The 24,229-nt window shown below is 43.2% G+C and overlaps 1 protein-coding gene across 1 annotated transcript in view; it reads left to right on the top strand.

The window, feature by feature from the left end:
• Window positions 1-24,229, top strand: part of C3H1orf94 (chromosome 3 C1orf94 homolog) — a 64,749-nt gene that overhangs the window by 23,005 nt on the left and 17,515 nt on the right. Inside the window, exons 2-4 of the mRNA XM_043998785.1 lie at window positions 2,118-2,842; window positions 6,781-7,047; window positions 10,592-10,767. Coding sequence (XP_043854720.1) covers window positions 2,118-2,842; window positions 6,781-7,047; window positions 10,592-10,767 — 1,168 coding nt within the window. The remainder of the gene's footprint in view (window positions 1-2,117; window positions 2,843-6,780; window positions 7,048-10,591; window positions 10,768-24,229) is intronic.

Below are 24,229 nucleotides of genomic sequence, written 5' to 3' on the forward strand. Positions count from 1 at the left end.
ATGGATTTCTGAGCAGGTTCTTTCCCAGGCCAGTCCCAGAGGTCCTCCCAGTCACAAAGAGGGAAGAGCTGGCTCTCTAAGGTGCAAGGAAGAAGGAGATATTTCTCCAGTGTCCATCGGCCTCCCTGATCATGGTTTCAAGACAGGACTGAAAAATATCTTTGCACAGCCTCCTTCCCAGGGTCATCAGATCACTGATTAAGAGCTGGAGGGACCTCAAAGGTCATTTAGTCCTACTCCAACATTTTATAGATGAGGAAACTGAGCCGCAGGGAGTTTACTCAAGGTTAACCCATACTATGTATCAGAGGTAGGATTTGAACTCAGGTCTTCTGATTCCAACCAGTGTTTTCTCCTCAAACCACAGGAGAGCATTTTGTAAACCTTACAATTGCTCTATAAACTTTGAACAGCTGTGATATTTGTTGTTGTTAATAACAATACAAAATAAGCATGTTGAAGATGATGGTTTGCAAAGCTTAGGGGAAGAGGAGTGGGGATTCTTGGATTCATCAGTGCCTCACAAAGGTACATTGTTTAAGCCACACTTAGGACTGAGTTTCTCAAATCCTCCTATCTTGTTTGTTTGTTTGTTTTTGGAGGCAATCTGGTTAAGTGACTTGCCCAGGGTCAGAAAGCTATTACATGTTTGAGGTCAGATTCCATGGCACCCCCTAGCTGTCCCTTCATCTTTGCTTGTTATTAAAAAAATGAATACTTTACCTCCCTAAGACCCTTCTGCATGTTAGGATTCTGTTCCCCATTTCACAGACTAGACATTGAGAGTCTTTCAAAGATGTGAGATAGGGAGCTTATCACTACCATTGGCATGAGTGGAACTCTTTGGTGCAAGGGCTTGAGCCCACAACCTGCCTCCAGGTCCGCCACTGTCTCTGCTGGGGAAGGAAGAGAAGCTAGCTTGACCATTGGCAGAAGGGAGAATCTGCTGGTTCCCAGAAATCCTATGAAGCAGTTACCAAGAGACCCCCTTTTCTCCAGTCTGTAGCCACTGAAACCCAGCATAAACACACTGGGAGCTGGGACCCTTCAGTAAAGAACCCGCAGTTTTGGGGGTTGTTTTGTAACAGGTTTCATCAGCACAGTGAGCTCCTGGTGGGAAGCTTCTCCTACAGGACAGACAACCTCTCTGCAACTTTAGCCTGTGCCTGTAGCACCAGAGGTTAAGTGAACCACCCAGGGTCACTTAGTAGGGCAGGACATGAACCCAGATCTTCCTGACGTCAATTCTCTATTCACCATATCACACTCTTTCTTTAAATCTTTTTTTCCAATGCAAAGACTCCTCTGTAAAGCAAACAATTGCCCCGCAATGCACCTTGTAGGTTAGATGTCTATGTGTGTGTATGCATGCATACATGTGTGTGGTCCTGGTGGGTGCATGTATGTAGCTGAGCTGACTGAATCATAGATCTAGAATGGAAAAAGACCTCAGAGGTTATCTAGTTATATACCTATATACCCGGGGTCATATAAAACTTTCTCAGGTGAAAAGAAGCCATGAGCAGAAAAAGTTTAAGAAACCCTAATCTAGTTCAGTTCCCTCACTTTCCAGAGAAGGAAACTGAGGCCCAGGGAATTTAAGTGACTTACCCATGATAACACAGGTAAGTAGCAGAGCCATCTGGCCTTGGGAGGCATTTTATCTTCTCAGAGCCTGTTTCTTTTTCAAATCTACCACCCAGTTCGCAGAGTTGTTGTCGCCAGAAATCGCTTTTTATGCCTGAGAAACATATGCTCTTATTATTCTCTTGTGTGATCCTCACAGGGAAGTGGGCAGGACGTGGATTAATAATAGCTTCATTCCCTCAGAGAAGGGAAGTGACTGTCCTAAGGTCACATAGCAAGTCAGGGACAGAGGCAGGGCCCCAGCTTGCAGGCTCGGGCTTCGGTGTGCTCAGAGCCTCACAGGTAAGCTCATTTGGGATGGGAATGCTCTTTACGCTCTCCTCTCAAGGACAAAATGGATTTTGGAAGGTTTGTTTGGTTGGTTGTATTTGCTTCCAAATCACTCATTTCCCAGCCAGCACTCTTTAGTATCTCTGCAGCTGCCTTCGGACGAATGGTCCATAAGCCCATCTTTCTCTATCCCCACACAGAGCTTTGGAGCAGAGCTGCAGCAAGGACGAGATCTCCCTCCTGGTGGAGCAGGAGTACTTGAACCTCACGAAAGAAAACTTGAGCTTGGCCAGAGACAGCCCTGGGGAGCTGGACACAGCAGGTGATGCCCCTGAGCTGAGCAGGCCGGCCACTCCGCCCTTCCCTCCCCATGCCTTGGTGCAGGCTAGCGGCCTCTCCATGGCCTTCACCTTTGGGGGGGACCAGTTGCTGGGCCAGAAGAAGGCTGTGGGGCCGGCCATCCAGCCCATGCTCAGTGGTCTGGGGGACAAGGAGCTGCCTGGCCGCCCTGACTGTGACTCAGTCAAGTCCACAGTCACGGGGATCCTGCGCTCTGCCAAGGGCAAGGGCGCCAAGGGTGGGGAGGAGGGCATTGCCAGCCTTGCAGCCTCCAATTCGGAGATCAGCAAGCTGCTGGCCCAGTTCCCCCTGAAGCACATCGAGTCTTCCAAGGCCCCTGACAACAAAATGGTACTGGAGGAGACCAGAGTGATCAAGGACTTCCTTCAGAACAGCATGTTCAGTGGCCCTGGCCCCAAAGAGCCGTTGGGGCCCGCCCCCCTGCTCCCTCTGCCACCACCACCAATACCAGCACTGCCAGAGAAGGCCCCTGAGCTCCCAGGGCAGAAGAGACAGCTCCCAGTGTTTGCCAAGATCTGCTCCAAACCAGAGGCTGACCCCTCAGCGGAGGGGCTCCTTGCTATGGGTGAGAGATGCTGGGAGTAGAGAGATGCTTGGGGAGGGATTCCTAGGGGAGGGTGGTGGACTGAGGGGCCTCCATGACTAACCTTTTGGTTCTGTTAGACCCACAGGTATTGCAGACAGTCAAGAAGCATTTATTAAGGCCTTACTTAGGAGTCAGGCACTGTGCTTTAGCCCTGAGGACACAGGCAAAAATAGCACAGAGCTGGAGAGTAAACAGGAGCACTGGATTGGGAGTCAGAGCACCGAGTTCAAATCTTACCTCTGACATCTGTGTGATCCTGGCCAATGTTAATAGTTATTATTTAGGCAATAATTTATATGTCAATTTACGGTTTGCAAAGCACTTTATATATGTTATCTCATTTGATTCTCACACCAACCCTGTGAGGTAGGTACTATAGCTATCCCCATTTTACAGATGAAGAAACTGAGACTAAGAAACAATGGGAGACTTGCCCAGTGCCGCACCACTAAGGGATTATCTGAGGCATGAACTCAGATTAGAACTCAAGTGCTCCTGACTCCAAGTCTGACATTCTACCCACAGAATCACCTAATGCCTCTAGGGAAAGTCACCTAATGTCTTGTCCTCAGATTGTTCATATGTAAAATTGGGGAGTCAGCCCAGATGACCTTTAACTTAATACAGCCATCCCAGGAGGATTTGGGGAAAACTTCAATGTCAGCCAAAAGTTAAGCCAATTTGATATAAGGGAGGGTCTTTTGCATAGTGAGCTCTTTCAAGATTTGGGCTGTGCCCTTGCTCCATTAGGGTTCGGCTAGACATGGCCTAGTCTCAAGATGGAAGATGGATGAAATTATTTCTCTGGGCCCCTCTCAGCCCATTGAGGTCCTCAGGGACCTGCAATGTAAATGTAACCTCAAACCTTCCACTAACCAGTCTCCAGATATCCTTCTTTTAAAGCAAGTGGGTGTCCTAAAATTTCCTCCTCATTGTGTAACATTAGGGTAGCTTTAGACAACTACCTTTATGTTAAATATCTTAGGGATATTCTCTATCTCCTACCCCATATTTTCCTGTTTTCTTTGTCTGGCATCTAGAGATTTATCTGCTCTGTGCCCAGCACTAGGTTGAGATGTGAAAAGTGTGTGTGTGTGTGTGTGTGTGTGTGTGTGTGTGTGAAGGGAGGGACACAAAATGGAAATACTTCCTGACCTCCAGAAACTCACTCTCTCCTAAGGGGAGAGTGGTCATTTAGTTCCTTCTCCTCCTAGGGCTCTCTTTGGCCCCATAAACAGCATGGAGTCAGCTCCTGATTAGCCATGTCTGGGTTAGCCATGTTGAACCTTCCTTCTTAGTCCAACTCCCTCTGCTCTGTGTGTATGTATGTATGTATGTTTTGCAGGCTCAAACAAGGCAAATTCATCTTCACATTGGTCTATATCAGCTATCACTAGAAAAAGTCTTCTACCTAGGATTTAGAAATGGAAAGAATTTTAGAGACTATTTACTCATCATCTTTCTGATGAGTAAACTGAGGTTCAGAACTGGGAAAGGAACATGAGTAAGCTCAAGCATCACGTTAGGGCAGCAGAGCTAGGAGGTTTCTGCCTCCACATACATCCCGTCATGCCTCCTCCTGAATGCTCCATTTTGGGCAGATTATAGGATGTGGACTCAGGCATAGAAATATAGAATAGTTGAACTGGAGGGGAAATGAGAGCTTGCCTAGTTCAATTCTTTCATTTTGCAGATGAAGAACCCAGGCACAGAAAGAGGAAAGAACTTGACCAACTTCCCACAAGTCAGTGGAAGACCTGAGCCCAGAACCGAGGTCTCCTGATCCCCAGCCAGGGTTCTTTCTACCTTACAATGTTGCCTTGCATATATATGTTACATCTCAAAGTAAAAAAAAAAAAAAATCCTCTTGCATGACCTGAGGTTCCGGATTAACATGGTATAGGGGAAGGAATCCTGCATTTGGAGTTTGGGACAGATTTAGGCTCCAATCACCACTCTGACACTTGTTAACTGTGTGACTGTGGCTAAGTGACTTTCTATAAATGGGCAAAATAAAATGGGTGTAGTGATAACATCAGTGCTATCTAACTCAAGAGGATGTTTGTTGTATCAGATAAGACAGTGTGTGTGAAGTGCTCTGCAAGACTTTAAAAAGCTGGATAAGTGTCAGTATTGTTCTTCACTTTCCTTTGTCATCTCTGAGAATGTGTCTGTACTGTATCTTTGTGGGTTCAAATCCATTCCTACCTGAAGTCAAAAGGAGAAATCCCCAAAGGTGGTCTGTGTTTCAGGTTCACAGGGTGAGCTAGAGTTTAGTGACCAGGGTGGGGAGGTGTCAGAAACTTGAGTCTTGTTCAAGATATGCCCGAGTGCCCAACAAAGGTTTTAGTCCATAGTGGGATCTTCATTCATTCATTCATCATAGGCCTACTACATGCAATACACTTTGGGAAGTACTGGGGAGATACAAAAATTAAATAAGACCCAGTCCCTGCCCTCAAAGAGCTTAATGATTCAATAAGGGAAGATAAGACATCTACGAAGATGACAATAGTAGAAATTTTTAAATCATTCTATTCCAATACTTAACAATCCAGTAGATCTCTAATTCTACAGATGTGGGACTTGCCTCCAAGGACACAGATTGATGCTTGTTCATCCCGTGTCTCTTTCATACGTGTCCTCTCATAAATTCTCCAAAGGAGAGGTGGAATGTGCTTTGGCTTAATTAAGGTTTGTTAGATGAATGAATCCATTCTAGTCAGGCAGGTTCTCCTGGGACCCACCTGTTCAGCCTGGGAATGGATTCCTGAGCGAGTGAGGAGCTTGGGATCCTGATGGGGGCCAACACGGGCAGGGCATCTTCTGGAGTTGCCTCGGCCCCAGTCTGTGTCTCTTCTTGTCCTCCCTCTGTCTGTCAGCCTCTGCCGCTTCCCTCAGTGTGTGGAAGGAGAGACGCTGCTATTATTAGTGGCCATTGGCTCCGGGCAAAACTCAGCAAATGCAGAATCATTTGAGAGACTCTGGAGACGGGTTTAGCTAAAAATGTCTTTTCCCCCCCAAACTGGCTCCAATCAGAACAGGTTTGTCCTGGGTTGGGGCAGAGCTGAGACAGCTTATCCTCAGCACAAACCCAGTTCCTCCTGCTTTTCCTCACTATCCTGGGCCTCCTTGGAGCCAGGGGTTCCATCAGTCCCAGGAACTGTGTGACCATAAGTATGTCAGTCAAGTTCTCTGAGGGAAGAGGATGGGGTAGGGCTACTAAGGGGCAGTTTACTCTCCAGGAATATAACCTACCAATCAATCTACCAATCAGTCACTGGTACAGTCAATTAGTGGTATTAGAGGATGGACAGATCAATGTGAGCCGAGTTAGTCAGGGAAAACTGAGTGTTAATCTGAATCAGAAGGAGTCCGTAGCTTAGAGAAGTAGAAGGGAGCCTTCTAGGATCTAGAATGGATGAGTTAAGGAAAGGTAGGTGAACAGAACTAATCATTAGGGCAGGGCAAATGGGGCTTTCTCCTAGAGCCCAAACATAAAACACATAGTATTTTTAAAAAGCCTGGAGGGGACTCCTCCCATGGCTTTTGTGCTCCCCCCAGGCCCTGTCGTGCCTCAGTGTCTTGAGGTCTTTTGTCTCCTACTGGTTCAACCAGTAAACTAGTGAATGAGAAAGCATTTATTAAGGGCTCACTGTGTGCAAAGCAAGGAGCTGGAATATACAAGTAGAACAGTAAAACACTCCCTGCTTTGGATAAGCTCATAGTCTAATGGGGAGGGAGGCAATACATACAAGAAAGTCTAGCTGCAGAGCAGCTAGAGGAGTCAGAGGTGTGTGTGTGTGAGAGAGAGATGGGGTGTTCCAGACCCTGGTGAGGAGCCAGCCTCCCACGGGACAGGGAGGAAGCACTGCCAGGCCCCAGCTGCTCCTAGCTCATCTTCCCTCTCTCCACAGAGAGGACTCCAAGCTCCAAGGAACTGGTCAAGGCCCCTCGAGATGCCCTGGTTCCCAGCCAGTGGCCCCAGTGCCGGAAGGACATGTGCAGTGAAGAGGGCCCCGGCAGCGGCAAGGCCAGCAGCATGTTTATGTCCCTGCCTTCCAAAAAGCCTCCGTGGCCCACGGAAAAAAACCTGCTTTATGAGTTCCTCGGGGCAGCGAAGAATCCAGATGGACAGCTGAGATTAAGGAGCAAAACAGAAGTGGATGGGCTGGAGCTGAAGTGTAAGCTTTGGGTGGGGTACTACAGGGGAAAGGTCAAGAGAATGCTAGAGGAAAGGGCTTCATTGTGCTGCTCCCACACAGGTTATCACAAAAGACACTCCTACAGGTGAGTCTGGGCACATAAGAGCCATTCTGAGCCAGGCTTTTTCAATGGAATAGCTGTGTGACCCTGGACAAGTCCCCTTACCTGGGCGAATCCCATTTTTTCTCACCAGTAAAATGTAGGCAGCCTGATGCAATGAAGAGAGCATTGGCCTGGCAGTCAGAAAATCTACCCAATAATTTTATATAATAATTTTATTTTGTTTGTTTATTTTTATTTTTATTTTTTGCAGGGCAATGAGGGTTAAGTGACTTTCCCAGGTTCACACAGCTAGTAAGTGTTAAGTGTCTGAGGCTGGATTTGAACTCAGGTCCTCCTGAATGAATCCAGGGCTGGTGCTGTATTCACTGCACCACCTACCTGCTCCCATAATTTTATTTTTCAGTATGAGTTTGTAAATCTTTTTTTTTTTTCCTTTCCAAAGAGACCTCGTTTTTAGGTTCTAATCAAAGATCAGACTAGTATGATGCTGTGCTTCTTTCCAAAAAGACATTTAGAATGGTAATAGGGATTTTCTCTCTGCTTCAGAGTAACTGACCCTGGTATTCAGGGTCCTTCAACATCTGACTGCAACCATCTTTTCCAACCTTGTCTTCCCTTACTCCTGACTTCATGTGCCCTAGGCTCTGGGCAAACAGAACTATTCTCTAGTTTTTGTTCTCGTTTTCTCTTTCCCTATTCCTGTGCCATTGCTTGTATTGTCTCACCATGACTGGAATACACAACCTCCTTCCACAAATACCTTGGCTGTGGAAATCCTCTTCATCCTCCTTCAAGGCCAAGTAGGATCATCTGAAAAAAGACTTCCTTGATTTTCCCACTTAAAAAACCAAACAGAACAAAACACAGTATCCCCCCTCTCTCATTTATTTCCCATAACACATTGCTAGGAGCTCTCCTTTGCACTACTTTTATATCCTACTCCTGTGTGCAAATGGCTTTTCTCCTCTTAGATTGTAAACCACTTGATGTCAGAGCCTTTTTCTTTATATCCCTGTTGCCAAGCATATAGCCTTAATGTCATAGGTTCTTGCACAATTTTATTTGTTGAACTGTTGGATCTGTGGTTTGGAATTTCCTGCTCTTAGCACAGTTAGCCAGTATATGGCTCCATTATTACTAATATTTTTAATCTCTCTGACAATTGGCCACTCCTTCCAGCAAACCAGTCATTGTTCCCAATAAAGAAGCTAGTAGACCCTCCAATTAGTTCAATTAGCACAAAGGTTCAGACAAATAATGCCATCAAATTTCACAGAATCAGGTTAATTCAGGGCAAGTCTGGCCTACATACTATGATATTTTAGAAGAAACTGATTTGATACTTTTAAAAATTTTCCCATATAAATATTTAATTTTTTTCCAGTTACATGTAGAGATAGTTTTCAACATTTGTTTTTATAAGATTTCTTGCTTCAATTTTTCTCCCTCCCCCCCTCCCCAAGACAGTAAGTAATATGATATAGGTTATATATGTACAATCACATTAAACATATTTCTGCATTAGTCATGTAATAAGAAAATCAGAGCAAAAAGGAAAAACCTCAAAAAACAAAAACAACAAAAACAAAAACAATAGAAATAGTATGGTTCTATCTGCATCCAGATTCAACAGTTCTCTCTTTTTTTTTTTTCTGGATTTGGAGAGCCTTTTCCATCATGAGTCCTTTGGGACTATGCTTTGATACTTTTAAACACAAATAGCAGGGCAGCTAGGTGGCTCAGTGGATAGAGCACCAGCCCTGGAGTCAGGAGGACCTGAGTTCAAATCCGGCCTCAGACACTTAACACTTACTAGCTGTGTAACCCTGGGCAAGTCACTTAACCCCAGTTGCCTCACCAAAACAAACAAACCACAAATAGAACAGTTCTCTGACCCTTCCCAGCTCTAAAATTCTACAATGAGGATTGCCAAGAAGAACAAATCGCACACCTTCCTATAGGACTTGAGAACCATTCATAGGATCACAGTACCAACAATTAGAGCAGGGAGAAACCTTAGAGGTTCAACCTCTTTGCTTAATAGATGACGAAACTGAGGCCCGGAAAGGCTAAACAACTTTACAGAATCAAAGAATTTGAGTGTTAGAAGGGACCTTCCTTCTCCAACTTTTGCAGAAAATGGCCATCCACCCTTTGTATGAAAGCCTCTGCTGAGGCAAACTCTACCAAGATAACCCATTCCAACTGTGGCCAGCACTCATTGTTGGGAAGTCTAAATCTGCTTCTCTTCACCTTCTAACCATGCTCCTACTCCTCTTCTGGGTCCAAGTAGAACTAGTCTAATCTCTCTGCCATGGGACAGCCCTTCAGATACTTACTGGCCCCTTGAAGTCTTCTCTTTTCCAGGTTAAGTATCCACATATCCTTAATGTTATCCCTATCAAACATGCTTTTGAAGAAAGAAAGGAAATAACCATTTATTGAATGTCTAACATGTGTCAGGCATTATGCTATTCACTTAAATTTTATCTCGTTTGATCCTTACAACAACCGTAGGAAGTAGGTACCATTATTATCCTCATTTTTATAGTTGAAGAAACTAAGGCAAATAAAAGTTAGAGGACTTTCCCAGGGTCTACAGTATCTGTGGTTGGATTTGAACTTGGACCTTCTTGATTCTAGACTCAGTGCTTACCTCAGTGCCTGGCACATAGGAGGCATTTAATAAATGCTTATAGATTGATGTCTACTGCACCACCTAGCTGCCCAAGTCTATCATAATCTTTGGCTCCTTCCTTTGGGTATTCTAAGCTTATCAATGTCTTTTCTTAAATGTGGCAACCGGAATGGAACACCACATTCCAGATGTGATGTGGTCAGGGCAAAGTGCAGTAAAACAATTACACACCCTTGTCCTGGACACGGTGTCTCTCTCAAGGTAGCCTAAGATGACATGAGGTTTTTGGTTGCCATATCACTTAGTGATGATTCATATTGGGTTCTCAGTCTGCTTTGCCAAGGTCATACAGGTAAAAGGTAGCAGAACAAAGTTTCAAATTCAGGTCTGGAAGTTAAACCTTTCTAGTTCAGTGCTCTTTACTCTCAGGAACAAATAGAGGTCTTCAGGGGTCTGTTTTAATGAATAGAAGAAAATGGCAACTGTCTTTAGCAAAAAATATTAAAAGAAGTACTTCTTGATTATTTAAAACAGTTTAAACATTCCCTTTTTATTTATGTTGCAAACCTGCTTAGCAACTTTTTTTGAGGGAAAGGGGAAGTATTTGTTTTGTTTTGTTTTTTTGATGTTGTTGTTTTGTCATTTGGAGGCAGAATCTCACCCAGCCCAGAATAATCACATACTGATGAGGTTTGGCTATTCACCTGGATTTTAGAGGAGCAGTCCTCTGAGAACCGTCACTTCTGTGCGAAGTGCAGAGCTGAAGGGTTGCTGGGTTCCTGGCACCTTTCTGAATGAAGCCTTTGACTTGTGTCCTACAGTCAATGCACCAATGACGATTGCGGACAAGAACAACCTCAAGTACACTGGAAATGTGTTCACACCACGCTTTGCTACAGCCTTGACCTCAACAGCACTGAACCAGCCACTCTGGCTCAACCTGAATTATCCTCCACCTCCTGTGTTTACAAACCACTCAACTTTCCCACAATACCAGGTAATTGTGTTTTGTACCCTGGGCCCCGGGTCACAGAGTCACCCACAGACTGGGCCGTGGATAGGCAAGTTGGACTTAGCTGGCTCTGCCTCTCCAAGGTCCTATGGGAAAAGGGTATTAGATCTCCTGGGTGTCCAACCCTCCACTCCTGAATCCAGGCCTGTGGCTGCATAGCACACAGTGAGGCAGGGGAGACCAAGAGCATAACAAGCCAGGCCCCTAAGTAGGTCTTTGTGCTACCGATGAATGCTCTGTTGGGCCCTTCTACCTAGATGGAATGAAGTATTTTGCTGTCTGGTTTCCAGTTCACACTGTGATGTCTAGACATGGCAGGGCTCCCTGGAGTAGGGCTAGTGCCTCCAAACAGGCTCTTTTCTAGTTTCAGGGCAGAGTACCAGGAGGCCTGGCTGACACATCCATTGAAAGCACATTCCAACATCCTCCTGGTTTTCCAGGCCATGCCAACTACTTGAGGAATGACACACATACTTGGTTGGTAACAAGGTTGTTATTGATTTTATCAGAGAAGGGTCCCCAGAAGGGTTGACCCTTAAACTTGATTTTAAACCTCTGGCAGGAATTTAATAAGAAATTCAGGAGGTGCATGGGGAATGGCCATCGACCAAAGATGTAAAGGGGTATGTATGGCAGACTCCATGCAAGGGGGAAACAAAACTTTCCTGGTAAGTGCGATATTTGGGAACCAAAACAAACCAGTCTATGCATATGTAGCAAAGTCCCTTGTTTTACCACCATACCTCAGTCTGTGAACATGCAGAACCTAGACTAGGTAAATGACAACACGGCTCAAAATTCGCTCAAGAAATCTGCTTTTTTAAAGGAATTCTATAGTGAATTTTTTTCTGTAAAAATTCAATGATGCTTTTGCAATGTGAATACATACTTCTACTTTGTCTAGTTTGTAATTTCTGAATTGGGGAGATCAAGCTTTCTGAAAATAAGATTCACCCATCTGTAGAAATATCTGTTCTCTGTCCTGGGCTTTTGTCAGGTGGTTTTCCTAGTGCAATTAATGAAGCCCCTCTGTGCCTGTGGTTGGGGATGCTGGTCAGTTGAATCCATTCAATTCCCACCAGGAGTGCCACCCACCAATTCTCCTCTGTGTTGGTTGTAAGGAGTGGGCAGTCCCAGGGATAACTTCTTTGCTTTTCTCCATGTCCGATGTGGATATTGCCATTCTGATTCAATTTAGCTCAACAAACATTTATTAAACATACCTTGTCCACAGAACACTGTAGCAGGAGCTGGGGAAAATGCAAACTTTGGATCAGGCATAGTTCCTGCCTTCCTGGATCTTACAGTTTGGAAGGGGGTTATGGTTCATGCCCCAAAAAGTGTAATACACAACACTATGGCTAAGTGCATAAAATAATTGAAAAAGAAAGTGCTATTTGAGGTATGAGGGGGAAAGGTTGTTATTGACTGAGAGGATCAGAGCAGGGTTCCTGGAAGAGGTGACATTTAAACTTGATATAAAACAATTGGCAGGAATTTAACAGGCCATAGGACGTGATATGAGCAAAGGCAGAAAGAAGAGAAAACACAGGGTTTGTACAGAAGAAAGCCAAATTGGGGTGAAAGGGGTGGGGAATGTAGTATGAAATAAGGTTAAAAATGTTAGATTGGGGAGAGCCTTGAAGTCCAGCCAAAGGATTTAGGATTTTATTTGGGAGGCTATAGAAAGCCATCAAAGACTATTGAATAGGGACTTGAAATAATCAAATCTATTCAACTGAGCTTGAAAGATATTTATTAAGCAGTTACTATGCATAGGGTGATGTGCCAGGTGTGAGATGTAGAGATAAAAAAAATTAAATTGTTCCTGCCCTCATTGACCTTAAAAAATAATTAGAGGTGGGAAGGAGTATATTAAATATATGCAAATAAGTAAGATAGGGTTGATAAGGGCAAAAAGGGGAATAAGAGTGTGGACCAAGAGAAGTTTGGAGGTATATGGGAGGAAAGATGGTAGTAGAGACAATCGATGATCCTAGTCTTCTCAATAAAACAGGAGGTAAAATTATCTGCTTTAAAAAAAAAAAAAGATCAGGGTAGAATTGGTGGCTTGAGGGAGATTTAGACCAGTTCCTTTGGGGAGTGTGAAAGAGAATAAATCATAAATGGAAGGCAATTTTCATTTGACAGAACGGAAAGCTTGCTAACACTTAGAATTACTCAGAAGTAAGATGGACTGCCCTGAAATTCCCTTGCTTTGTATGTTGAGGAGATTCCTATTGCAGGTATAGGTTAGAACAAATAACCTCAAAGGGCTCTCTCAACTCAGAGATTTTTGAATTTGAGGAAAAATAATCTTACCGTGTGGAAGTGAAAGCTGATTTGAAATTGAACAGCATGAATTTGTAATGGGTACAGTCAGCAGTTTTATGACTTCCTTCAGCAGTACTTGGCAGTCTGGGACTAAGAGTAGAGGAGGTTGATGGTTGGGATGACCTCAGGTTAAGATAATGAGAACCATGATTTCAAAGGTTTGAACACTGGAGAACTGTGCCAACTTATAGAAATGGTAAAGTCAGAAGGAAGAACAGATTTTGGGAGAGAGATAATGCATTCATTTGAGACCAAGTAGGATGTCTACATAGTGATGTCTTGTAGGCAGTTGGAGATGTGGGTTTATATCTCAGAAGAGAAATCAGAGCTAGAGATATAGAGTCATACACATAAAGGTGGTAGGGGAAGCCATGGGAAATGACTGAGATTGGCAAGGGTGAGTGTGAGGAGAGAGAAGAGGGAAAGGGCAGAACCTTAGGGAACATCCATTTTAACTGTTGGGAGAAGGGGAAATGGCAGCAAAGTCAGACAAAGAAACAATGTTTCGGTGCCAGGTATTATGCCAGGTGCTAGGGGCACAAAGACAGAAATAAAACTGTTCCTAGATGCAAGAGGAAAAGCAATATTCTTATGGTGGCATGTTCTGGGCATTTGGCAAAAGTAAGTTCAATGATACATAGAGGTGGGAGGGCACAGGATGGAGCAGAATACTCGGAGGAGGCATGCAGCTGCAATGAGTCCTGCTCAGTCAATTTTTTTATACCTCTCCATAAGGGGATAACTATGACCCTAGTGATTTGGTCTGATCACCTGCCTCTGTCCAAGTCAAGTTCTTGTTCAAATATATTATTGAGCTTCATCATAGGCCTATGTGAAGCAAGGACCTCTTGTTCATAGAGCCGGAATTCTCTCCTTTATTGTCCAATTATGTGAGTAATTTTTCTCCCTTGAAACCTGTCCATTTGGGCCTGTGTCTTGGGAACAATGTCTAATCTGTGTGATTCTTGGGAGAACAGCGGTCCCTATTTGTATCTCTCTGTGGATTTTAGGAGGGACCAACAGAACTGGCCTAAACCAGTCAGATTTATAAGCAGAATCTATCAACCTTTAGTGAGAACTGTCCCTAGCCTAAGCTTATCTAATGTATTACCCTGAAGTTCCTCCATTTTCATTTTTTATCAACATTGTGCTTAAAAAAGAAGTAAATACCTTCCTAGAGTCTCTTTGAGCTCCAAATCTTTCTGCACCTGACAATCATCCAGTCCCATACTGGAAATTCCAAGGACCAAGATGAATAATCAAGATGTTGACAGAGGGAGAGAAGAAGCAAAGAGGAAAGGGGCTCAGAATAAATCAAGACTGCAGATGTCAGCAAAATGATGAAGCCCATCAAGGAAATACAACATATAAGTCTCAAACATCTGCTTAGATTGGCTTTGGAGGGAGCTAGAGGAAGAGGAAGAGGAAGGCAAAGGCCTTACTCTTTTGGGTATTAGAACCAGCTTTAGGTAGTGATTGCATACTAGGGAATGTTACAGTGTAATACAACAACTGTATTTTGTTTGAATTTCTTAGTATTTTTTATCTTTTGAATTCACCTGATTATGTGCTTTTAGCTCTTTTATTAAGAAGAATCTTTACAATACCGCAACGTGCCATGTGAAAGGTCTGCTGGTATTTCACTTGTTTACTGACATAGAGTAGTACAAAGTATGTTCTGGAAATGAGGATTGGACAACTATAGACAGAGTAACTCTACTCTAAAATGCTACTCAGAAGCTACTGAATACAGTTGCCACTCAGAAACTTGAAGTGACCTGTGCTTAAAATAACTTCCAGGATATATTGAAGAGTGTCCTGTCAGTCATCCTAATTCCTAGTGTTCCTATGAAGGGAGACTGTCCCTATTTCTTGAAGGAAACATTTTTGTTTCTTTCAAAGGACTCTGGATAGGAGAATTTTATGCTTCTTACAATTGGCAGGACCATATTACTTAGCCACAAGATCCCTCACTGTCTCTTCTTTCTTAAGACTAAAACACTCAATAAAGTTATGGGATTATTAGAGCTCACATCTCACCAGCACCAACAGATGATCCTTGAGCTCAAAGTCATTGTCCAAAGATTTATAATTTAATAACCAGAATCCACTGCTCAGTAGGAGTATGGTTATTTACACCACAAAAGTAGTATACCATTGGTCTCAATACTGCAATTCCAGGGATTTCCTAGATGACAGAGGATCATACATTTAGAACTGTATGGGAATTTAGAAATCCAGATGAAGGTCAGTTGAAGTTAAGCAGTTTGTTCAAGATCACACATTTGGTAAGTGGAAAAGGCAGAATTTGAACCCAGGTCCTCTGAACTAAAAATATAGTGCTGTTTTTGCTGTACTCCGTGCTGCCACAGGTTGCACAAGATCTTGAATACAGAAATCACAGCCCTTTTCTGATTTAAATTTTAAAATGCTATTGGCTATAAGCAAAGACTTAGCTAGTAAGGCTGAATAACTATATGTCATAGAAATTAAAAATATATCTTCTAATTTAACAGTCCATAACATGTAGGCAACTGAACTCTCGCAAATATTGTTAACAGAACACAGAAGAGGCACACTCTTTAATATCTGCAAATCAATTCAGATATAGCAACCCTTTCTCAGGCTGCAAAACATTACAAAGACACTCTGCTTGCAAATTCAAGAATGCACGTTCTGTAAGAGACGGGGTCACCTTGAGAAAGTAACACATTCACAATCCATCAGAAGAAAGCCCAGGAACTGCCATCGCAGTTCATATCACCCATCTTGATTATTCACATGAGAGTAAAGCTCTGTAGTTTTCAGGATCATTTTCAGAGGCTCCATTGTCTCAAGATGCTGCACTATTTGCCATAGTACTTAAAATGACTTGGAGTACAAGATGGAAATTGACTCCTATTGTAGTGTGTTGCAATAATAATTGATACAGATAGCATCTGCAGGTTTTTTATTTGACCCGTTACCCAAGTTCTAGAAGCCACCTGTGCATTCAGGATGACAAGGTCACCCAGTTGGAAGGTGCTGCATTGTGAATGAGCCAGGATGGATTCTTTGTTTAAGAAGTTTCCAATTCTTCACTCCAAAGAGGATTCAGAAAAGCCTTACAGAAAGAAACTGCTTTATATCATTAAAAGGTGGTGCCCAAGTGTATTCACCTCTCTAGACCAACTGAACAGTTCATGGGTCTGATTTACAAGGTGCAAAAAGCAATTACACAAGAGAGAATTGTAGTTGCAAGGATAGTGATATATATTGAAAGATACATAGGGGGGCAGCTAGGTGGTGCAGTGGAAAAAGCACCAGCCCTGGATCTAGGAGGACCTGAGTTCAAATCCAGCCTCAGACACTTGACACTTACTGGCTGTGTGACCTTTGGCAAGTCACTCAACCCTCATTTCTCCCACCCCCCCCAAAAAAGATACATAGATAGGAGCAGGTGGAAATCCAATTTCCATGGCTTATTCCCATTAGCCCTGAAGTGGCAGTTCAATTTAGCATAACCAGCCTTGAACCCCGGATTCTGTATTTTGAGGTATCTTACTGGTCTCACTGATAGCATCTGTACGTGACTATTGGCAGCTAAGTGCTGCAACACTGAGCTGGTCCAAAACCTTCGGGGATAGAAGATTTAAGCCTCCCAGGAACTAGGTGGAAAGGTGGGAAGGCAGTTGGATCTCTCCCTTAAGGCTCATTCCTTGTGATTCCATTAGGGGTGCTATCACTCTTTCCAGGTGGAAGCCTCCCTAACTTGGCCTTGGAGAGGGCATCAACAACAGATTTGGAGAGATGGAAGATGGAAGCTGGAGGGGAGAGTAGGCGTTCCTTAACCTCATAGGTTTAGAGCTAGAAGGTTTCTAAGAGGTTCTCTGAGGCAGCCCCTCATTTTCTAGATGAAGAGACTCAGGATCAGAAAGAGACAGGATCAGAAAGGTTCAGCATCATGCCTCACATCATGGAAATACTAAGAGGTTGAGCTGGGTTTTGAACTGAGGTCTCCTAGCTCCAAAGTCTACACTCTTTGCATTGTAGCCCAATGCCATTCCCTAGGAATCAGAAATACGAGCAGACAAATACAATTTAAGTCAAACACTATATGTCTCCCATGGGGAAGGCACACAGAACACAGGCTTTTAGTTTTTTTAGTTAGTTAAGAAGCAAGTGATATGCTTGTGCTCCTCCACACCAAGACAGTCATTCGATGAGAACAATCAGAATGTTATTGACATTTTTGGTTTTCCATGGAATTAGACCCTTCCAAGGAAGAATCAGTAGCATTCCATCTGGATCAGCTCACCCACTAATTCACCCCAGAGTTGGAATCTGCCCTTTGCTCTAAGGGTAAAAATTGAAAGTGATATTGAGTGGTCAATTCAATTTGTTTCAGTTCAACTCAATTTTGCAAATCTTTATTGGGCATAACACAAGGCATCCTGGAGCCAAGGCAAGTCAACAAGCATTGGTTAAGTGTTTATTACTGCCAGGCACCATGTACAAAGACACCATGCTATAGGAGTACAAGTACAAGCCAAAAGAAAGGCAGTCTGTGCCCTCAGGGAGCTTAGATTCTAGTGGAAGAAGACTACACATGAAAGGAAACTGGAAAGAGTAGAGGTATGTTAGAGAATGTCTAGAGAAACTCATGATGGAAAATGCTCTCCACATCCAGACAAAAGGACTGTGGGTTCTGAATGCAGATTGAACCATACTGTTTCTACTTTTTGGTTGTTGGTTTTTTCTCTTTTTGGAGGTTTTTCCTTCTTGTTCTGATTCTTCTTTCACAACATGACTAATGTAGAAATGTGTTTAATGTGATTGTACATATATAGCCTATATCAGATTGCTTTCTGTCTTGGGAAGAGGGGAGGGAAGGGAAGGTGGGAGAAAAATTTGGATTAAAAGTCTTATGAAAACAAATGTTGAAAACTATTTTTACATGTAACTGGAAAATAATAAAATGCTTTTATGATTAAAAAAGAGAATATCCAGAGAATCAAGGATGCAGCCTGAAGTTGAAGTCATGGGTGGCTTGGGAAATCTTAGAATTTAAGTTCAGGAAGGAATCAGTCAATCAGAGCAAGAGGCCACAGGGTGGAGGATATTTCCAGTGTGAGAAGTCCAGGGATGCAGTGAACTTGCAGGATGGAGAGGTTTCTGTGATATACATGGTAGACAAAATCTGGAGAGTCAGGAGTACAGCCTAGAGACAAATGAAGACCAGTCACACGTCCATGAACTCCATTGATTGTGTGGGCGCCTAAGCCTGAAAGCTTTGGGAAGATGACAAATGCACTGTAAACAAGGCCCTTCAGCAGCTCCCATGTTCAGTGCCTGCCACTAGCCAACTCCTTGCTGTTCTTGATGAAGGGGAAGATCCTAACAAAGTGTGACCTGGCTCAAGCTTATCAATGCCTGATTGATGATGGTGCTGCTGCAGACTACCAGGCAGTCCCCTGTCACTAAGCGGTATTCCTCTTCTGAGTTAAATTCCTTCAGTCTGGAATCTCCATTGCCTGAGGATTTTCCAGCGATTCTTAGAAATTTCACTTTCTAGGATTCCAAACACGAGACTGTATTTTGATCATGGGAGCAATAGTGGATGACTTTATGAAAAGTTCCCAGGAAGACCTACGCTGTTTCAGTATGTCTGAGTGAGTAAGGAAGTTAGAGTACAATTAGAATTCCCAGTATCACCTTTGTGGCCAATACATCAATGCTACTTGTCTCCATACCACTCTGGATAAGGCAGGGTATGAACGATCCACACTGCATCTTCCCTAGAACCTTGCTTGGGCCTCCTTCCTCCATGAGGTTACTCAACTTCTTCTATGTTCTTTTGTCTACAAGATGGAACCATTGTGAAGCCACTTCTTCCCTGACTGGAAAAATCTTCCTGTGCTTTTCATAATATCAGTTATTAACTTGAGTCTGGTCAGGTGCATCTCAGAGAATAAGAGCTGTTGCTTTTTTTTTTTTTAGTGAGGCAGTTGGGGTTAAGTGACTTGCCCAGGGTCACACAGCTAGTAAGTGTTAAGTGTCTGAATCCAGATTTGAACTCAGGTCCTCCTGACTCCAGGGCCCATGCTCTATCCACTGTACCACCCAGTTGCCCTAAGAGCTGTTGCTTCTTACCACAATTCCTGTTCCAGAGCCATCCCAAGTGTCAAGTGATCTCAGGACCCCACTTGTTTAGTGCTTCAGAGTACTCTGATAAATAAGCCCAAGTGGGTGTCATAGTTGTCAAAAAAGTTTCAGAACCATAACTATACCTTGATCATTTATACTGATCATGGGCCTCTGTGGCTCTCCTGTCAGCTACCTGGTGTGTGCTTTGGGTTCAGGAAGACCTGAATTCAAATCCTGTCTCTGATATTTACTAGCTATGTGACCTTGGGCGAGTCAAGCAGCCCCTCTCAGCCTCAGTTTCCTCATCTACAAAATTGGGATAATAATGGCACCTGCTTCCCAGGGTAGTTGGGAGGATCAGATGAGTTTATATATGCAAAGCACTTGACAAACCTTAAAACACTATATAAATGCTAGCTACTATTATTTTTTACACTCTTAACCATTCAAAAATATAGATGGCTATTCCTCACTTATGACTATTAGAAGCATGTACATAAACCTAGTTATTTAGTGTCTAATGACATCCTGAGCTGTCCGCTGTGTCAAATCCTAAAATCTGCTTTTCCATTCCCAATGGAAGTTTTGACATTAGAAGGTCTTCATGACTCATTTTACCAGACAGATAAAACAAGAATTACTATAATTAACAATCTATTGAACAGGGCACAGATAGAGTGGTCACCTATTAATTACAAGACTTTAAGCCATTCACAAGTTGCCCATAAGAATTGTGGGCAATCCCTTAGAGGATGCATCTGTGGCATCATTTACCATATTACTTTGTGGCTTCAAAAAGCTATCATCTGGGGGGCAGCTAGATGGTGCAGTGGATAAGCACCAGCCCTGGATTCAGGAGTACCTGAGTTCAAATCCAGCCTCAGACATTTACTAGCTGTGTGACCCTGGGCAAGTCACTTAACCCCAATTGCCTCACCAAAAAAAAAAAAAAAAAAAAAAGCTATCATCTGGGCCACACCAACCATCCTGGAATGGTTTGAATGAAACCTTGCTTGCAATGAAAGCTTGAAGTCTTGCAACAAAACAGCAATAGCCATATATTGTGTGTATAGCCATATCTTATAGCCTAGAATGATTTTTGACATTGAAAAGATTATCAGGAAAGAGATTATATGTCAGACAAATCCACATAATCCACAGAAGGTTATCTGTCTCACTTTGGGAAGTGACCAGAAGATCTTAATCAAAGTTTTGATTGATTTTTTCATATTGATTTTATTGATTTTTCAGAATCATTCCAAAAGAAGAAATAATTGATTGTTGGTAGGCTCCTTCTCAAAATGGCTGAAGATAATCCTATTTCTACCTCAGACTTCAGGAACTGCCAGACATTATCATTTCAGAAAATAGGTTTCCTATTATCCTAAGTTAGATTTGAGGAATTCATGGACAGGAATTTGATCCAAGTTGTCATTATCATGCCTTATAATTCTTAAGAAGATTGTGGAAGGGTGCTACAAATTGCTTAGAATTTCCTAAAAGAGATTTGGGGAGAGCATTAACCAGGAAGACTTGCCAGATTTCTCATCACCACAACCAACAATAGGCTTCAGCCTTGTTAAAATTACTGATTGGGTGATGTTCAAGATTTGTCTTGACCATCAAGCCATAACTGAGTACCTAACAGATGAACAGTATTATAGGTATAGTCATAATCAATAACCACTTATAAAGCACCTACTAATTGCCAGGCACTGTGCTAAGCACTGGTGATAGAAATACAAATAGAAAGAGAGCTATCCTCACCCTAAAGAAGCTTACAATCTAATGGAGAAAGACAACACCTAATAGGACACTGAAAAACATGGGCGCAGGCAGGTGGGTGTGGGAAGGCAAAAGAAGGTACCTAGAGTGACGGAGAATTCCAAAGAAGTCCCAAAGCAGTGCATCCATTGGGAAATATGGAGAAAACTGCTGGGCCCCCTCCTTAAATGGGGTTTTAAATCTCATGGTTCTGCCTCAAGTTAGAGGTTTGTAAGGACACTGTACCATTCATAACCACTCTTCATTTATTTTAACAAGAGAGCTAGGCATTCTGGACGAGGGCCAAGGTTCCTGTCACTATAATTGAGATCATGGGACTTAGTCATATAAAGTCCAGAAAGCAGATGGTCTGAGGTGGTATCCCCATCTGGATCAATTACAAAGGCATTCTTCCCAGGGTGAATGGACCACAAGAGGTTAGAAATGTACCCTCTAAGGGTTATCTCGCATCAGGATTTCAGCTGCCCTTACTGAGAGTTCTTCAAAGCCACAAAATAAAGGTAGAATTGAATCTTCCCCAATGACTCCAACTAGTGAGGTGGAAGTACCTCATATTTTTGTTTTCCTTGGTCTTACCTCTGCAAAAGTGAAAGGGCATGTTAGCTCAGGTGATAATGTATCGTGTTTGCATGTCAGCTGGGATGCAGGATATTAATTTTATTTCCTTTGTGTTATTTAGAGTTTTATACCCTTAGAGTTTTGATGGTTGTACACTGCAGTGATTTCTGGAGTTATTTTTGTAGCAATCATGTTCAATCATGTTGAAGGCCTGATGGTCCCTTGCCTGTTTACTGATACCCACCACTACCTTTTTTTTTTCCAAGTTTCCCTTGAAAATCTTACTGCTCCTTTCTTGGGCTGAGTGTTCTAGACTGTGGTAACTGGTAGCAATGGAAATGATTATTATTTTCATGTGTCCTGGACATGGAAAGTGGACTGGCTTTTGTGGGGGTGGTAAACCTGCCTATATTCTCAATGAAGTCTCTTCTTCTTCCTGTTCCTCAGCTAAAATCTTTTCCCCAATCTGTCCCTGTTCCTTATGAGCTAGGACACTTTTCTATAACCTTTGATAAGCACATTGCCTAAATCAGTATGACTTTGGAGGGACAAGGAATTCTTGTTAAAATAATGGAGGCCTTCCTAAGGATGTAGCTGGGAATCAGGCCGAGAAGAGGAATTTCAGAGGTCATTTTTGCTTCAGTCTTTCAGGGGCCATTTGCTTGCAAAGCAGTCAAAGCTGGCCTGGCCATGTTGAGTGTGATAAAATGTGGCCACCACCTCTAAGCCCCAGGAAAGGGAACTAGCCAACTACATAAATCACACTCTGGAGACAGTAGCCCTGTTCCCTCTCTTTATGCACCAATTTTAATCATTGCAGCCAGCATCTTGCGGCATGCAGGGTTTGGCTCATTCAGCCCTCCAAATCCTGCTGTCACCAGAGTGCCCTTACCATGTCATTGCCCTCTTCCCTTATTAAGCCCAAGTCATTGATGGGTTTTTAGCAAGACTTTACGAATGCCCCAGGAAAAGTACAAACATGCAAGAGATTCAATTTACAAAGGACACAGAAATCTAGTAGTCTTGCTCATTTCTTAGATTCACTTTAACACTAGGCCTTTATTAATCTCCTGCTGTGGTCAAGACCTTCTTTTGGATTCAAGGGATCCAAAGACAAAATATGAAACAGTCCCTGCCCTGAAGGATGCTACATCTTAGCATCTGTGTCACTGTCATCCTCATTGTTATCATTTCAATTGCTGAGTGCTTTAAAACACAGAGTGCACCTTTAGGTACAATACCTTTGGTTCCTTCCCGGCTGTCTAAAACATGCATGGATCTCTACATCCTTAAAAATCAGCTTCGTTGAACCCTGCCCTTCCCTCAAACTCTCACCCTGTATCTCCCCTCCCTCTCAGGGTTACATGCCTAGGAAAACCAGCAGGTATTCATGCTTGCCAATTGTCTGAAGCTGCTGTCTCTAAGCACTAATGGGTAATTTTCCTTTGCTAATTCCAATATTCTTTCCCCATTCTTCTTGATCTCTGTGCTATTTGCTGCCATTGACCACCTTCTCTTTCTTCTCATAGATACTATCTAGGATTTTGTGACACTGCCATCCCCTCATTCTGCTCCTGTTTATCTGATTGATCCTTCTCAGTCCCCTTTGCTGAATCTCTAACTGTATCACGGCCTCTAAAAGTGGCTATACCCCAGGGCTCTGCCCTCGGCCCTCTTCTCATTTCTCCCTGTGTTTTTATCTCTAGGGGATCTCATCAGCTCTCCTGGGTTCAGATAATCACTTCTTTAGATGACTCCCATATCTGTTCAGCTTTCAGTTCTTGCCTGAGCTCTGGTCCTGCACTTGCAATTCCTTCCTAGACATCTCCATCTCTATGTACCATAGACATTGAAGTGCACCACGTTCAAAATAGAACTCATAGCCTTTTTCCCTAAACCTACATCCCTACCTTACTTCCCTATTCTGTCAAGGGAACCAATAGCCTTACTGAATACCCAGGTCCATAATCTCCATGTCTTTCTCCCTTCTTCCTATTCTCTTGCTTCCCTTTATCCAAACAATTGCCAATGGGTTCAACTTGACTTCCACAGTATCCCTCATTTATTTCTCTGCATTGCCATGACCACGACACTGATGCAGGCTTCCCCACCTCCCACCTGGTCCATTGAAAGAACCTGCTACATTGTCTCCCTGATTCTAGGCTCTCTTCTCTCCCCTTTCAAATATGTCCTCCACACAGCTGTCAAATGGATATCCCCGAAGCATAGGTCTGACCACATCACTCCCCTACTCAAGAAGTTCCACTGACTCCCTCTTGCCTCCTTTTTTCCCAGGGCAATAAGGGTTAAGTGACTTGCCCAGGGTCACACAGCTAATAAGTGTTAAGTGTCTGAGGTTGGATTTGAACTCAGGTCCTCCTGACTCCAGGACTGGTGCTCTATCCACTGAGCCACCTAGCTGCGCCCTTCTTGCTTCTAAGACAGAACAAAACCTCTTCTCTTTGGCAGTTAAAGCCCTCTGCAGTTTGGCTCCCATGTGTTTCCAGCCTGATTTCACCATACTCCACCTCCCCTACAAATGGTCTACCTGGTTCCCTGTGCATTGAACTCTCCTGCCTCTTGGCCTTCATGGCTGAGTGAACACCAACCTTACAACACTCTACACAGCCTGCAACACTCCAGA

The sequence above is a fragment of the Dromiciops gliroides genome, chromosome 3 (assembly GCF_019393635.1).
Source record: "Dromiciops gliroides isolate mDroGli1 chromosome 3, mDroGli1.pri, whole genome shotgun sequence".
Classification (NCBI taxonomy): Eukaryota; Metazoa; Chordata; class Mammalia; order Microbiotheria; family Microbiotheriidae; genus Dromiciops; species Dromiciops gliroides.